The 14,228-nt window shown below is 40.7% G+C and overlaps 3 protein-coding genes and 1 long non-coding RNA gene across 8 annotated transcripts in view; 2 read left to right on the top strand and 2 right to left on the bottom strand.

Annotated features, from left to right (window-relative positions):
• LOC128880375 (TBC1 domain family member 19) overlaps nucleotides 1-1,242 on the bottom strand; it is an 8,191-nt gene extending 6,949 nt beyond the window's left edge. Inside the window, exons 1-2 of one of the 2 annotated variants that reach the window (XM_054130400.1) lie at nucleotides 1,093-1,242; nucleotides 317-484 (exon numbers count right to left, since the gene is read on the bottom strand). In XM_054130400.1, coding sequence (XP_053986375.1) covers nucleotides 317-430 — 114 coding nt within the window. In that variant the 5' untranslated portion in view covers nucleotides 431-484; nucleotides 1,093-1,242. Of the gene's footprint in view, nucleotides 1-316; nucleotides 485-617; nucleotides 1,069-1,092 lie in introns of those variants that run through there. The other variant, XM_054130401.1, reaches the window with a different exon arrangement.
• Nucleotides 1,230-6,847, top strand: LOC128880373 (uncharacterized). The gene is made up of 5 exons (XM_054130397.1): nucleotides 1,230-1,404; nucleotides 1,485-1,577; nucleotides 3,374-3,535; nucleotides 3,639-3,876; nucleotides 4,564-6,847. The coding sequence occupies exons 1-5, from the start codon at nucleotides 1,338-1,340 to the stop codon at nucleotides 6,416-6,418; spliced, it is 2,415 nt and encodes an 804-aa protein (XP_053986372.1). The 5' UTR covers nucleotides 1,230-1,337; the 3' UTR covers nucleotides 6,419-6,847.
• A 2,851-nt stretch (nucleotides 6,848-9,698) lies between these two features.
• The window catches only part of LOC128880374 (uncharacterized), a 19,349-nt gene continuing 14,819 nt past the window's right edge, over nucleotides 9,699-14,228 (bottom strand). Inside the window, exons 5-11 of one of the 4 annotated variants that reach the window (XR_008457809.1) lie at nucleotides 13,539-13,839; nucleotides 12,810-13,311; nucleotides 12,228-12,386; nucleotides 11,978-12,153; nucleotides 11,657-11,863; nucleotides 11,094-11,522; nucleotides 9,699-10,495 (exon numbers count right to left, since the gene is read on the bottom strand). Coding sequence is in view for 2 of the 4 variants with exons in the window: in XM_054130398.1 (XP_053986373.1) it covers nucleotides 10,416-10,495; nucleotides 11,499-11,522; nucleotides 11,657-11,863; nucleotides 11,978-12,153; nucleotides 12,228-12,386; nucleotides 12,810-13,311; nucleotides 13,539-13,839 (1,449 nt within the window). In the remaining 2 variants the exon portion in view is untranslated. Of the gene's footprint in view, nucleotides 10,496-11,093; nucleotides 11,864-11,977; nucleotides 12,154-12,227; nucleotides 12,387-12,809; nucleotides 13,312-13,538; nucleotides 13,840-14,228 lie in introns of all 4 variants that reach the window. The other 3 variants (XM_054130398.1, XR_008457808.1, XM_054130399.1) reach the window with 3 other exon arrangements.
• LOC128880377 (uncharacterized) lies at nucleotides 10,499-11,775 on the top strand. Its single transcript, XR_008457810.1, has 3 exons — nucleotides 10,499-10,901; nucleotides 10,992-11,540; nucleotides 11,637-11,775. It is a non-coding gene; the product is annotated as an uncharacterized LOC128880377 (long non-coding RNA).

Raw genomic sequence — 14,228 nt, 5'->3', positions numbered from 1 at the left:
ACACACACACACACACACACACACACACACACACACACACACACACAATATTTATTTATATTGAATTATATATTATTATATATTATATAATTATATATTAAATATATTAATTATATTAAATTATATATTAATATAAATTTATATATATATACATAAATTTATAAAGTAATCTATAACAAATAAATTTTTGTTCGTCAGTCGCTAGAGAATAAGAGAGAAATTATTCGTTGCTCGAATAATCGTACGAATCTGGACCCGAACTTTATCCGCGGTCGACGAAGACGAATAACGATATATTCGCGAACGTTCCGATTACCTGTATCTCGGAATAAAGACTCTTATAGTTGGCCATGCTTTGAATTTCCTCCGTTAATCTCTCCGCAGACTTTTTCAACATCGCCTCGTTCGATTCCTCGCTCTTCCCCGACATCTCGATCAATTTCCAAATATTATTTCCAAATGTAAAAAGGATTCCGTGCCGACGCTGAAAACGAACGCCATTTGTAAATAAACGGTTTCCCTCTGTCGCGGCGGTTGCTGAATAAAGCATTCGAATTATTCGACGTAGATAATCGCCTTTATATTCGAATATCCCCGAGTACGTCTTTCGACCTTACCTTTTTAATCGAATCGTACGAAAGAGGGGAGATTAAAGAATCTTTGTTTACGTAAAAGAAGATTCCTATATAGGAGAGAATTCGAAACGTACGAGATTTCCGAAGTAACCAATGTTTCGCGATAATTTACCATTCGTTACTATAAAGCTTTCCGGTAGCTTTCGACTTGGATAAATAGGGATTTTATTTCGAGTCAATTACGAATAAACTACATATCCAAAATAAGACTATGATTCGAATAAAATTGCATCCCGCTAAAAGAGTATTTCTCACGGAACTATAACGGATTCCATCTAAACTACACAAAATTCTATTTATTTCGTAGAAAGATACAATTACCGGCCCAGAAATCAAACAAAAGTTCCGTACGGTGTAAATAATCGCGTATCGCATAATAAATATGCGATAAACATCACAACAGAAAGCACAATACGGAAATTCAACGAATACCACACGAACGACACAAAAATCATACCTATCGCTCACGCTCGCTCACGGTCGCTCACGGTTCGCGGAAAAAATGGAACGAACCCTACGGAAATCGTACAAGTAGCCAGAAAAATTATGTTGCGTACGAGAATACGAGGAATTTTTTTCGAATGTTCGAACGATCGCGTGCCGAAATTTCAGGTTGACGCGCTCGCAGGAAAATGGCGGCGCGATAACCTGTGTTTTGAAACGTTTCGTTGAACGCAATCGCGGCCTGAGCGCACGTTGACAATGGATATCTCCAGCATGCTCGAGGTGCAGGTGAACGAGGTGAAGGAGGTGGACAGCAAAGAAAACGGTGAGATTCTACGATATCCTCTGAATATTTCGTTAAACTAGCCGCGAGCGATCGCACCTAACCCTATTTTTCTGTTGCAGTGACTCCCAAAGATCTGCTTCCGAGCACCGCACATGCCTCGTTACCGATTTCCAAAGAGGAAAGCAATTATTATAAACTCGTATTCGGCAACGGTGAGCTGCAAATTTTCTCCTTGGTTCCCTTTTCCATCCCGATTTTCCTCTTTTTCCATGGGGAACATTTTCGTGACATTATTTGTGACATGGTTGTTGAGTTTCAACATCAGTTTCATGGAGGGGATCGAGATTTCTGTTCTGGCACGATTTGACCATGTTTTTATTCGATGTAATTTAGGATAAAGAGAATGTGGCGACCTAGGATTCTCTATCAGGTTTAGTTTGGAAGCTAGATTGCTCAAACTTTGATGATATCGCATTTATTTGACAGAAGGACAGCGACCTTTCTTTTGGGGCTTTTCATGACTTTTCATGATATTATTTGTGGCATGGTTGTTGAGTTTCAACATCAGTTTCATGGAGGGCATCAAGATTTCTGTCCTGACACGATTTGGCCATGTTTTTATTCTATGTAATTTAGGAGAAAGAGAATGTGGATCTCTTTTCCATCCCGGTTTTCCTCTTTTTCCATGGGGAATATTCTCGTGACGTTATTTGTGGTATGGTTGTTGAGTTTCAACATCAGTTTCATGGAGGAGATCGAGATTTCTGTTCTGGCACGATTTGACCATGTTTTTATTCGATGTAATTTAGGAGAAAGAGAATGTGGCGACCTAGGATTCTCTATCAGGTTTAGTTTGGAAGCTAGATTGCTCAAAGTTTGATGATATCGCATTTATTTGACAGAAGGACAGCGACCTTTCTTTTGGGGCTTTTCATGACTTTTCATGATATTATTTATGGCATGGTTGTTGAGTTTCAACATCAGTTTCATGGAGGGCATCAAGATTTCTGTCCTGACACGATTTGGCCATGTTTTTATTCTATGTAATTTAGGAGAAAGAGAATGTGGATCTCTTTTCCATCCCGGTTTTCCTCTTTTTCCATGGGGAATATTCTCGTGACGTTATTTGTGGTATGGTTGTTGAGTTTCAACATCAGTTTCATGGAGGAGATTGAGATTTCTGTCCTGGCAGGATTTGGCCATGTTTTTATTCGATGTAATTTAGGAGAAAGAGAATGTGGCGACCTAGGATTCTCTATCAGGTTTAGTTTGGGAGCTAGATTGCTCAAAGTTTGATGATATCACATTTATTTGACAGAAGGACTGTGGCCTTTCTTTTGGGACTTTTGGTCCCTTTTGAAATTTTTTTACATTGTGTGATACATCATTGTAACAAACAGAGATCTCTTACCATTTCAAACGCTATTTTATAACGCTTCAAACTTCTAAAATTATACACACTCAGAGAATCTATTTGAATAAATTTCAAGGCATTTAGCCATGTCCTTGTTTAATATAATTTATCAGAAAGTAATGCATTTAACTGCAATCCTCTATTTTGGATAGTTTATACATTGTATTAAATGTGATGGAAAATTAAGGTTTGTCCATTTGTTGCACTGTTGTACTCGCTTAATAACGAATATGTCAAATTAAGATTGAAAGTACTTCTCACTTGCACTTATCTTGGTCTACCAAAAAGTACTTTTCTATTCCTGATTTTTTCATTCTGTCGAGCTCCATTTTGTAATGTATGCTTACTTCATTTAGAAAAACATTGAACTAGAATAGTAGAAAAAACAAAATGAATTTCAAGAGTATATAAGTAAATAAATATTCAGTGGTTGTTCCATTTCTGTTGCATTAGAAAGTATTGAAATCTGTATTACCCTGTATCGTACATATTTTATTCGTATCCCCTGTAAATAATAAACCAGAGAGTGTTTAGCTAACCCACAAATAAATACTTCTCCACAAAATGTTTCCAATGAAATTCTCTGTATTTCAGATGTTTCTGCAGTACGGTTTCAAAAACTACATTGCACAGCATGTGACGCACACATCGGATCAGCTCCAGCGGATTCTAGTAACATGTTCGAGCATCCTGTACTTCGTACATTGCTGTGTTCCAAGTGTCGCGACTTTTACGGAGACGGCACCTTCGAGCAAGGTACTAAAAGAGAATGAAACATTGATTAATTGAAAGACGTTAGGAAGAGCTAGAGCATATTTATAGTTAGCGTTTCTCTGATATTTGCAACTTTATCTCGCAGGTGACGACGCCACGGACATGTTCTGCAGATGGTGCGCGAACGGCGGCAATTTGTACTGCTGTTCCTTTTGCAGCAACACCTTCTGCTGCAAATGTATCAAGAGAAACTTTGATCCAATCCTGAGGAAAAAGATCGAAGCGGACGAAAAGTGGAAATGTTTCGTTTGCGATCCCACGGATTTGTATCCCGCGAGAGCGACTTGCTGGGCTCTGCTGGAGTTCGTTCAGAAAATGAACAGGTAACAGGATTATCCGTTTAAAATGTTCTAATTGCTTCGAGTTTCGATTGTTGAGAAATAGATACGCAGAGTGTGCTAATGGATGGTCTAAATTTTTGAGAAAACATCAATTTTAGTACAGCCTGTAGAATGGAAGCTACTCCGCCGCTCTGTTTTTCGTCTCTTTGTTTCGGTCAGAAAAACAGAAAGCCTAAATGGCGTACCATCTTCGTCTCAAATATGGCGGTGAGCTGGCGTGGCTCGTCAAGGCAATATGGAGAAACTGTTTGGGGACGGTGAACGATGAATGGGGTACGAATGGAGCGAGCGAGCCTCGATCTATCTCTGTCTAGCTAACCACGCATTTTCAAATTTTACCTATTACATTAAAATCGACATACTTTATTCTATTTTTATTTTATTCAAACTTTCGATTAGGAAAGGATACGAACGAAAAGACGAATGCTTTGTTCAAGAAAAAGGAAATCTACAGCGTTACTTGCCACGTTGTTTCAGTTTTATATGTGCCGAGCAACGAGATTGGAATAAATCATTTTATATTAAAAATCCAAGTTGTAGTAGAGGATGGAATTCGATTCTAGGGTCAGTCGCGTAGAGTCAGAATGAGAAAATAAAGAAAAGAATAAAAGATAAAAGCGAATAATAACTTCCAATTGAGTCAGAATTAAAACCTCTTTAATTTTCCAGACTGTTCAAGCAGAACAACAAGATGACCCAGCAAGAGATAGACGAGAAGTTGTCTCTAGACGAAACGAATTGTTGCCCGCGAAGAAGGAAACGGAAGCGTCGAAGAACAGGTTCGAATTCAGAGGAAGACGACGAAACCTACATACCCAAGCAAGTGACGGCGCCTATCGTGACGAAGCGTAGAAGAAGAGGTCGCGGCAGAGGACGCTATTCGAACGGAACCAACGTATCCGTGTCTGGTAAATCCTACGCGACATCAGAAGACGGTTCCGTCGACCCCGAACTACCGCCGTCCCTTCTCTCCTGCGAGCAGACAATGGTCGAATGCGAAAACGTCGTCACGGTCAATACAGACGGTACGATCGTCTCTCAGCCTCTCCCGACGAACTCCTTGCCTCCCAGAATAGAAACTGCCAACGTCGTTCAACAACCCATGTACAACACGTTCATGAACGTGGTCGCTTCGAACTTCCTCCAACCAGCGTCGCCGGTGATACCCATACGCCACGTGTCCAGTCCCATAAATCAAGTGGCCTCGATGAACCTATACCAGGCGATGCAGTGCACGTCGACGCCCATGGTAACCATACCCAACCAAAGCGCCGACATGATGAACCGGTTGCGTTTTCCACTGCCAGAACCCAAAGTACCGCGGCCCGTAGGGAGCAGTCCTCACGTCATAGAGCTCGACAGCGACTCAGAGGACATAGCGGTGATAGGTCCGTCCCGGAATTCGCGTTCCTTCAAGGACCACGTCGACAACAACAAAGCGGTACCTGTCGCGCTGGTCAGCTCCAAGACCAGCAGCTCCAAGAGGCAAGAGCTGCTAGCGGAGAGGCGCAGCGTAAAGACGCTCAATCAAAGGTTGCTTCCTCACGGTCACGAGGTCGACAATATATTGACGAATCTCAAGACCAAGCTACGAGGACTGTTCGAGTCGTCCAAGCAAGAAGAGTTGAAGAAGTACGAGCTGAACGACGCCCGCGTCATGATCAAGCAGTTCCACCGCGAGATACGCGACACGGTCAGCCAACTGGCGTGTATCAACGATAGAATAGTGCGCGAGTACAACAGGTGGAAGAGGTACCAACTGAAGACGGGAGCCGCCCAGTCGTCGGATCCTAGTAATACTCAGAACCAGACCAAGAAGGAAGAGTTACCCCTGGACATGGTCTGCGTCAACGACTCCGATCCGGAGACCGAGAACAACGGCGAAGCCGATGCTAATATTTTGAGCCCGTCGGAGTTCGTAGGCATTACGAACGCAGTCGAAGGTATAAAGTCCTTCAAGAAGAGGAACACCGTGTCTCGAGCAGTGGGCGACGACCCCGCGCAACTGGTGGACAAGTCCGTGCAGATATACGACGTCGAAATGCAAGACTACGAGAAATCCATAAGGCATTCGACGATCCAGAACGCTTCGGCAACCGGTGATAAATACGAGGAACAGTTTATTTGTTACCTGGAGAAGCGCGACCCTGAGAACATCGAGCTGGAGGAGCCCAAGGACCTACCGGACCCTAACGAGACGCCATTGAAGGATTTGATAGAGGCCAATTCGCCGTTTATTTCAGAGATGTTGAATTCGGTTGTTAAAGAAACCGAGGATGACTTTGCGAAAATGGTTAACGATATGACTAACAATTTAGATAAGAAGAAAAGTTTAAAAGCCACGCCTGTATGTGTTAGTGACTCGGAGAAGGAAAGTAAATCTAAAGACGCATGTTTTTCTACTAGTGATAACGTTGGTGCCAAGGTACCGAAGGAGGAGAACAGGGAGGACTCGAGCAGGACTAACTGCAACGCGATTAACTCCGAAAGCAACAACGACGAGGAATGTACTATCATCGATTAAGCGATTAGTTAATCGGGAAATAATTCGTTTCTTACATGTAAATTTTCTAAAAATCTCGTTGCGATATCTTCCAACTCTTCGAGCCGTCTTCGAGCTAAGAATGTACCTTATTACTTTCCTACATGAAATTCATTCACCCTAAGAAATTACAATTGATGGCTTAAGTATTATTTTTCGAGATTACCAAATAATTTGCAAGAAAAGACGGCTCGGGAGTTGGAAACTGTTAAACCATATTGCACCGTGGCTTTATCTGTGTACTTTCTGAAAAGAATCACGGGTATACTACTCGGATCTAGCAAAATAACTGGTCGTACGACGAAACATTTACAATCGACCACCGGACACCGCACGTTTCGCAAATATTGAAACGTATTTGTTAATTACCTAAGTAATACTTATCGGAAATAAATATATAATGATATACGACTCTCAGTTTGGTTAGGCTTGGTTGAATAACTGCGAAATGAGTTTCTCTGTGGAAAGAGTTATTTTTTTTTTTTAATTTTATTTTATTAATCACGTTACTGTGTTACGTTATTATTTACAATGGGTTTTTACCTGTGGAGAGAGAAACGACATTGAATGTCAATTATTCACTCTTTCGCTTTCGCTATTCTCTTTTTATTTCTTCTACGTTCTTTTCTCACTCTGGTGTCCTAATTCCGAAACTGTTGCGGCGTAAGTGCGCGAGGTTACTTTGAAAGAAGTACCCCGTACTTTCTTTACAGATATAAACGTATTCATATATTGATAGCGTAAGAACGTTAACGAGGTTTTTTTTTTTCTACGAGGAAACTGTGAAGTTGCGACCTCTTTGTATGTATGTACAGTGGGTGTGGAATGTATTTGTACACCGATCAATTTCCAAAAAAACTGTGTAAAATTGTAACTTATTAACTTATTTTTTATAAACAATGACATTCTATATATTCTCGGAAATATGTAGAATAGATAGAATAGATAGATTACAAAAGATATAGCTATTTATGTAAGTTGCGAAATTAACGAGAAAGAAACAATTAATCGATAGAAACTTTGAAGCAATGAGTATTCGCACAATTGTTTAATTTTTAAAGCTTGATCAAAAAGAAAGAGAAACTTACATTTATATATAAGTATATAATACTTCCTTCGTGGGATTTCTTGTTGATTTTATAATTATTGTAACTTTTCTAAGGATTAAATTATCTAAATTATTAGTTATTCGAAGTGGGATCTTTTTTTATTCCTCTATTAGAGCCTTTTTTAAAACTGCTTTACTGGAAATTTGATGTTTTCTAATTCGTACGAAGCAATAGACTAATGTGTTTACGTTATAAAATCTACTGTAAATGGTTCGCCATAAGAATCGTACAAATACTTATTGCTTTTGTATTTTTATCCACTTTTCGCATTTTTTTTTTTTTTTTGTTCATTTCACAAATTATATTAACTAGTAAATGTTGTTTGGACTATATCTATCTTAGAGACTTCCGAGAATATGTAAAATATCATTGATTATAAAAAAAGAAGTTAAGAAACTACAATTTCACACGGAACATTCTTGAGAGAATTCATCGGTGTACGAATACATTCTACACCCACTGTACTTGACCTAATCTTAATTCCTAGTCCTTATAGATGTCGTCTTATCTTTCTTAACTCTACCTTACAAGTTGTAAGGTTGTAAGTTACAACTAACCTTGACCTATCTTATTCTATCCTAACGCCAGCGCACACCAGATTGAGAGAGCGAGAGAGCTTGCCTCCGCTTCCGGGGAATTCCCCCCCCCCCCCATATCTTTTTTTCCATCTTTCTCTCGTCCATTCATTCATTCATTCATTCATCCATCCCTTTTTTTCCCCTTCGGGGGGTGATTTGAAACAACTTTTTCCTTAGCGAAAATGTTGTCCGAGGCTTCGTTGAGGAGATATTAACGGAAAACATTGACCAATCAGAGCGCGCGGATACCGTTGGACCGGCCGTAGTAGGCGTGGCTAAGCACTAGGCGACCGCGCTCATACGCTAGCGCTAGCGCTCCACCGGCATACTCGCGCTCTGATTGGTCAGTGTTTTCCGTTAATATCTCCTCAACGAAGCCTCTGACAACATTTTCGCTAAGGAAAAAGTTGTTTCAAATCACCTCCCGAACTACCCATTTCAAGGTGTTACAACATTTTTGGGACACCCTGTATATTTCCTCCACCAGACCTCCTTGTATGTACAGCGCGTATAATGTATAATTATTGTAAAAAGTTGAAGCATTAGTAAGTTCTTTGGATAATTATAAGAATGCATTTGACATTTATTAGCAGGAGGGACGACGTTTCCTGTTGGATTTATCATCGCCACCGGTTTTCTTCTTTTCTTTCACAACTCATCCGTCATTTAGTGTTACTCTGTAAGACTGCGCACTTTGGAGAGCCGGAAAAAAAAAAGTATTTCCTGAAACGAGTCTCTCGCGGTTAGTTAGAAGAATCCATCTCTCGCCGGATGATGAAACGAATACACTTCTGAAATTTATATAAATATGTTGAATAAAAATATTATAACTACGATTGTATAGGTAACATATGTATAATAGGTGAACGAACGAACATGTCCACGAAACGATAAGATGGCTCTGAAGTACGTCGATGGTCGCTGTTTTCTATGGTCCATGGGTGAATATACTTTTAGCCTAATATTGTATTTCGAACTGTAGCGAGCGAACGTTTCCACGATAGTCGCGGGTTCGCCTGTTGATCGTCGTAAAGTGAATAGAAATCTGCTCCCTAATAAATTTATTACAAACTGTCGAAACTCGGTTATCTCTTTTTGCGTGCGCTTCACTGAGAGGTGTTACCGTCTGTTTTGTAACGATCGTGCAGCGAATTATTTATTTTCAAAATTGTTGAATAGAGTGTCACGAAAGGAAAGGTACTTTTGGAGTCTCCAGGGATCAGAAATTTGTTGGAACGTTTCAGACATCCGAGTGTTCTTTTTTCGTTAGCGTTACAAGTGTTTATTACTTATAATATAAATTGTAACGTTGTATTCAAACCTTATCGTTTGTTCATTTTTATTTATTTCTCTTTTTCTTTTTCTTTCGGTGTGTACACATCGATCGCACAGTTCAATATATTACTTTCTCTTTATCAGGTAAACTCTTATCCTACGTAGAGAGACGAATTATTTCTCAGTGTATAGATACGATACAACAGGTCCGTAGAAATTTTTCTTAAAAACAGTACGAATACGCGACCTCTCGCGCGAACACGCAGTCTAATATACAAAAAGAAATCGAACGCAACGAGCTCGAGGGGAAATATATACTTGTACACTTACAAAAAATACAAAAAACTATGAGAATGGAAAAGCATTACAAATATGTTACAGTTAGAGTGCGTAGTAAATTGTTACTACTGGTGGAGACGTAGGTACAAGTACTCAGGAATTATAAACCAAGCGAAGGCTCACTGCTACTAATTCCATCTATTCGTATTTTCAAATTAAGACATTGCGGCATAACCAGGAACGCAAACGTTTGAATACTCGAATCACTTAACATAAAAAAAGGTAATACATACATTATTGGCAACGTAAATTCAACAGGTTGGCTTCTACGATCACAATGCGAAATAAAAATAAAAAATAACATGTACGAGATCTGTTTGGAATTTCTAACTTTCGAAAGTACTTCTACCTACTTCTACCTTCTCGATTCGTAATCTCATTTCGGTATCGGTAAACGTAGAAGCTCGTCTCGACGCCTTGAAGTACACCTGAGCAAATAAATCCTTAACAACTGCTTGTAAATAAACGACAGTACCAAACGGTGACAAATTTCGACGAAAAGTTAAGTTGCAGATGAACGCTATAGTGTCGTGTAACAATCAATTTCCTTTTTTAATCGCAATAGGAGCGACAGTCTAATCGCTAGCACCGTAACGTGACATTTAACGTGTCGTTAACGCCCAGTCTCTTTATATTTTTCTCCTAATCTTCGATAGGAGAATCGACCTTTCCTATTCTTCAATAACGGAATTGACCTTTTCTGCCCATACCGTTGTGGTAGACCCTGAGCGGCGTGTAATTCCCGTTTCCGTTCATCGCTGTACACAGAAGAAAACAGGGGAAGGGGATGATAAAACAATCGACACAAAAAGGTAACTGAAGTTCTGATTAACTGGACGATTAAATTGGATTAAATGAAGAGAAACACAGGTCGACACGAAATGTAATATAATGCGAGGATAGTGGAGAACGAATAAACGATGGGAGGGGAAAAGAAACTTAGTTTCTATCAAGGAAACGTTGCTAAACTGAAGAATGCTTCCTACGAGTCCTTTGAACTGAAAGAATATTCCTGCAAGTCTGTACAACGTTTGCCATAACAAGTTATCTCGAGGAGTCTGACTAGTTTGAAAACAAACAAACGGAATCAATTTAGATCTTCTAACAGAAATTTCAAAGTGAAGAGACTCCTGAAGGTTAAAAGTATCTGTTAAAGAGCTTTCAGTATGTATGCTATGTATGCTGATATTTCCACCAGCCATATCTAACATTTAATATTCCATTAACCTTTTGAATCATTTGGACCTTTTGTAGCATGCAAAAAGAATCGTCCAAGTGCCTTTGGAGGGAACCTTTAGGACTTTGAAGGAAATCAGAAGGTGATATTTACATGGATATAACAACTGAAATACGTACGTTGGGTTATCAGAAAAGTTTAACCGACTCTGTAAAAAGTAACGTCCCAACCTGAGATCTAGGTGACCTAGGAGGTCTAGATGGTCGTCTTCCTTGAAGCAGAATCGCTGGGAGCATCATATCGACTCCCAAGGGAACTATTGGTTCTCCAGAAAGTTCATGCCAATTTTTAAGTAACCATACTTTAAGGTAGATGGCGATTACAAAATTCTTAGGTTGGTCCGTCACTTTTTCTAGAGTTCAGCGACTTTTCGACATCTTCCAAGCATCAGTTTGCACTGAATCTATCGCTAAACAGCATGTCGGAGCAATTGCTTTAACGCTTGCTAAAGATTCTGCTTCTCAAATTAGCAAAAATAAGGATAATGCCGACTCAAACCACTTGAATGCTTCCAGGATACTCACTTAATTCGTACTCCTTGATGGCAGCTAGCGTGAGAAATTTACGTTAGTCACGTTTGTATGAACATATTAATAAATTTATCGATCGTTATGGAATAACGAACATCGTGAATGATGGAATTGAAACTTGCTACGCTGTAGATATCGACAAATTTGCTCACCCTGTACAACGGTAGGCGGTTGCCGTGGACCCTGTATATTGTGTGCATGGCACCGTGGCTTCAATAAGCCGTGATACAAGATGAAATACAAGGCGGCAACGCCTGCTGCCGCGACGGCCATGCAACGATAAACGAATCTCAACGAATCGACGATGTCAGAGTCGTCGACGTTGATGTAAGCACCAATCACGGCTCCGATGCATCGACCTGCGTCAGATCAAACACATTTGGGCCGGTGGTGAATGCATTCGTGTCCTGCGCGAGACTTAAAACATCATATGTATACATATTTATATACACAAACGTATTTGGAATTCGTACCAACGCAAAAGTGCGCAATCACAGGCAGCGCTTGAGCAGTGACAGTCAAATGACGCGGGACCAAGTGTCTCAGATAGAGGATGGCAGTGACCCACATAATTCCCAATGTGAAGACCTCGAGCGCCTCGGAAATCAAGGACCACCAAGGTCCCGCGACGAGACTCAGTCCAGTAAACCTAAAAATTTCACTCGCAGTTATTTTATACAAGTCGTCTAGCCTTTACTGTGCACGATCGCGTAACTTACCTACCTAATGATATACACGGTGAAGGCAGTGATCAGGAGATTGCTGTGACCGCAATAATCGACTAGGTGCTCGGACTTCCAGAGGAATAAGAACGATGGCACCGCTCCCACGGTCATAGCCACGCCGATGGGAAGCTCGTTGCCCCCCAGTTTCTGCAAGTGTCTAAAATAATACAAATTGAGACCAATGAGAACAATTGCTACAAGTAGAGCACCGATTGATTGTAATGTACTATTTTGATGTATGTATTTGATGCGTTCAATGAAATTAGTATAAATATTAGGTTGTCCCGAAAGTTTCTTTCGCGAGTTCCACTCAATTATTTGATGTGGTCGTGTTTATATAAATAGACAATCTAATTTCATAGATATTCATGTTGTAACAGTAATGGAGCAAAATGAATCGTGGACAATTCAGTAATGTAACATAAAACATAAACTATTGCGCATGTATTACTTATTAATAAAGCGAAAGAAACTTTTGGGACAACCTAATATCTCAAACGCGAACATTCGAGACTGATTTGACTCCTTAGTCTTTGGTTGAAAGTCGCGATGCTACTCCTGTACCAACAAGGAATCTTACAAAGGAAGATAGCTGTCCATGGCGCTCCAGAAGGTTCCCATGACGATGAGGACGATGACCAGGGCGGCAGTTTCGCTGCCGTATCTCTTGATGGCACTCATGGGAAGCGCTAGCATGCCACTCCTGGTGTGCCACCACCACTCCGGGGGACTGAGAGGCATCCCATCGGCGCAGAGGGCAACGAGAGCCGCTAGAAGCATCAGCGCGGCGTGCAGGCCGATGGGTAGGTAGTAGAAGGAGTTCAAGTTGTCTATCAGAGTGGAAAGATAGCCAGTTAGAGGGCCAAAGATTGCGAAGCCGAGGGAGCCAAAGGCCAATTGGCGACCGACGTCGCCGCGTCCACAAGACGTCTCCCTCGTGGCTATCACTACGGCAGCATCGATCAGGGCCACAGCTGTCGTCGGGAAAATGTCAGCGGCTGACCGGATGGCCAAGTACGTCCAAAACACCAGGTGCGACCAGTCCTCTGTCTGCTGGCACTGGCTCTCCACCAGGACGCTGTCTGGAAATAAATGTTAAAATTAGTTTACTTGTTAGTTCTAACACGCTTCCGCTTAGACTTACGCGCTTTTACTTAGCCAAAGTTATCTCGTGCAATAAATGATATATATTAGGATTTATTCATTCCTAATCTCAATCTACTACATTAATTACTGCTAATATTTACTAATAATGTTAGGTGTACATGCGAATGCGTTAAGAGCAAGGGTAATTAGAGGAGAGGACTACCTGGTAGAGTGTATGGATCGACCAAGTCGCATTCGATGGAACAGCTCTGATAGACCTCCGCCATTCTAGCTCTCAGTTCAGGGGGTATTCGACAGGTAAAGTACTCAGCTAGGGGATACGCGCACCAATCTCGATCGCTGCTGTTGCTGGAGGCCTGCCCCAGAGTGGCGTTCACAGGCAAAGTGCCTGTGTACTCGGTGTAAACGTGGCACACCACGTTGTCGCCTTCTTTGAAGCATAAATGAGGTGGTTCGCTGTCGTCTGTCACGAATCTTCGCGTCTTCTTGGCATCCTCTGGCTCCTGGTGAATGTTCAATCGATAATTAAACGTCTGTAGATACAATTCGCATCAATAATTATAAGTGTTAGCATTTTACACTGGCCCGACTCCTCCTATACCATCTCTAATCACTGTTCGCTATTCATTACACGTAATTACATATATTTAAAAAGAAACAAACAACCGATCATCTCTATTTTATGGAGTAAATTAGATGAAGATGCAATAAGTAGATGTAATAAGTAACACATTTTGGACCACCCCTTTGAAACCAATCATTTTCACATTTGTTTTGAACCATATTCGAAAACTACAACTGGCTATTAACGTTTTGAACCCGCGAACCACCTTCAGGATGGTTTCCAGAAGTAAGTAACATGAAAGTCATCCATTTTGAATGAATATATACA

The sequence above is a fragment of the Hylaeus volcanicus genome, chromosome 7, assembly GCF_026283585.1.
Source record: "Hylaeus volcanicus isolate JK05 chromosome 7, UHH_iyHylVolc1.0_haploid, whole genome shotgun sequence".
Taxonomy (NCBI): Eukaryota; Metazoa; Arthropoda; class Insecta; order Hymenoptera; family Colletidae; genus Hylaeus; species Hylaeus volcanicus.
Note: the sequence above shows the minus strand (reverse complement) of the source record. Positions and strands in the feature narration are given on the sequence as shown.

What these genes read in the sequence shown, in the direction of transcription:
- LOC128880373 (XM_054130397.1), top strand. Translation starts at nt 1,338, where the DNA reads ATGGATATCTCCAGCATGCTCGAGGTGCAGGTGAACGAGGTGAAGGAG. An exon ending in GGTGGACAGCAAAGAAAACG is followed by an intron (nt 1,405 to 1,484) that starts GTGAGATTCTAC and finishes TTTCTGTTGCAG; the next exon opens with TGACTCCCAAAGATCTGCTT. An exon ending in AGACGGCACCTTCGAGCAAG is followed by an intron (nt 3,536 to 3,638) that starts GTACTAAAAGAG and finishes TTTATCTCGCAG; the next exon opens with GTGACGACGCCACGGACATG.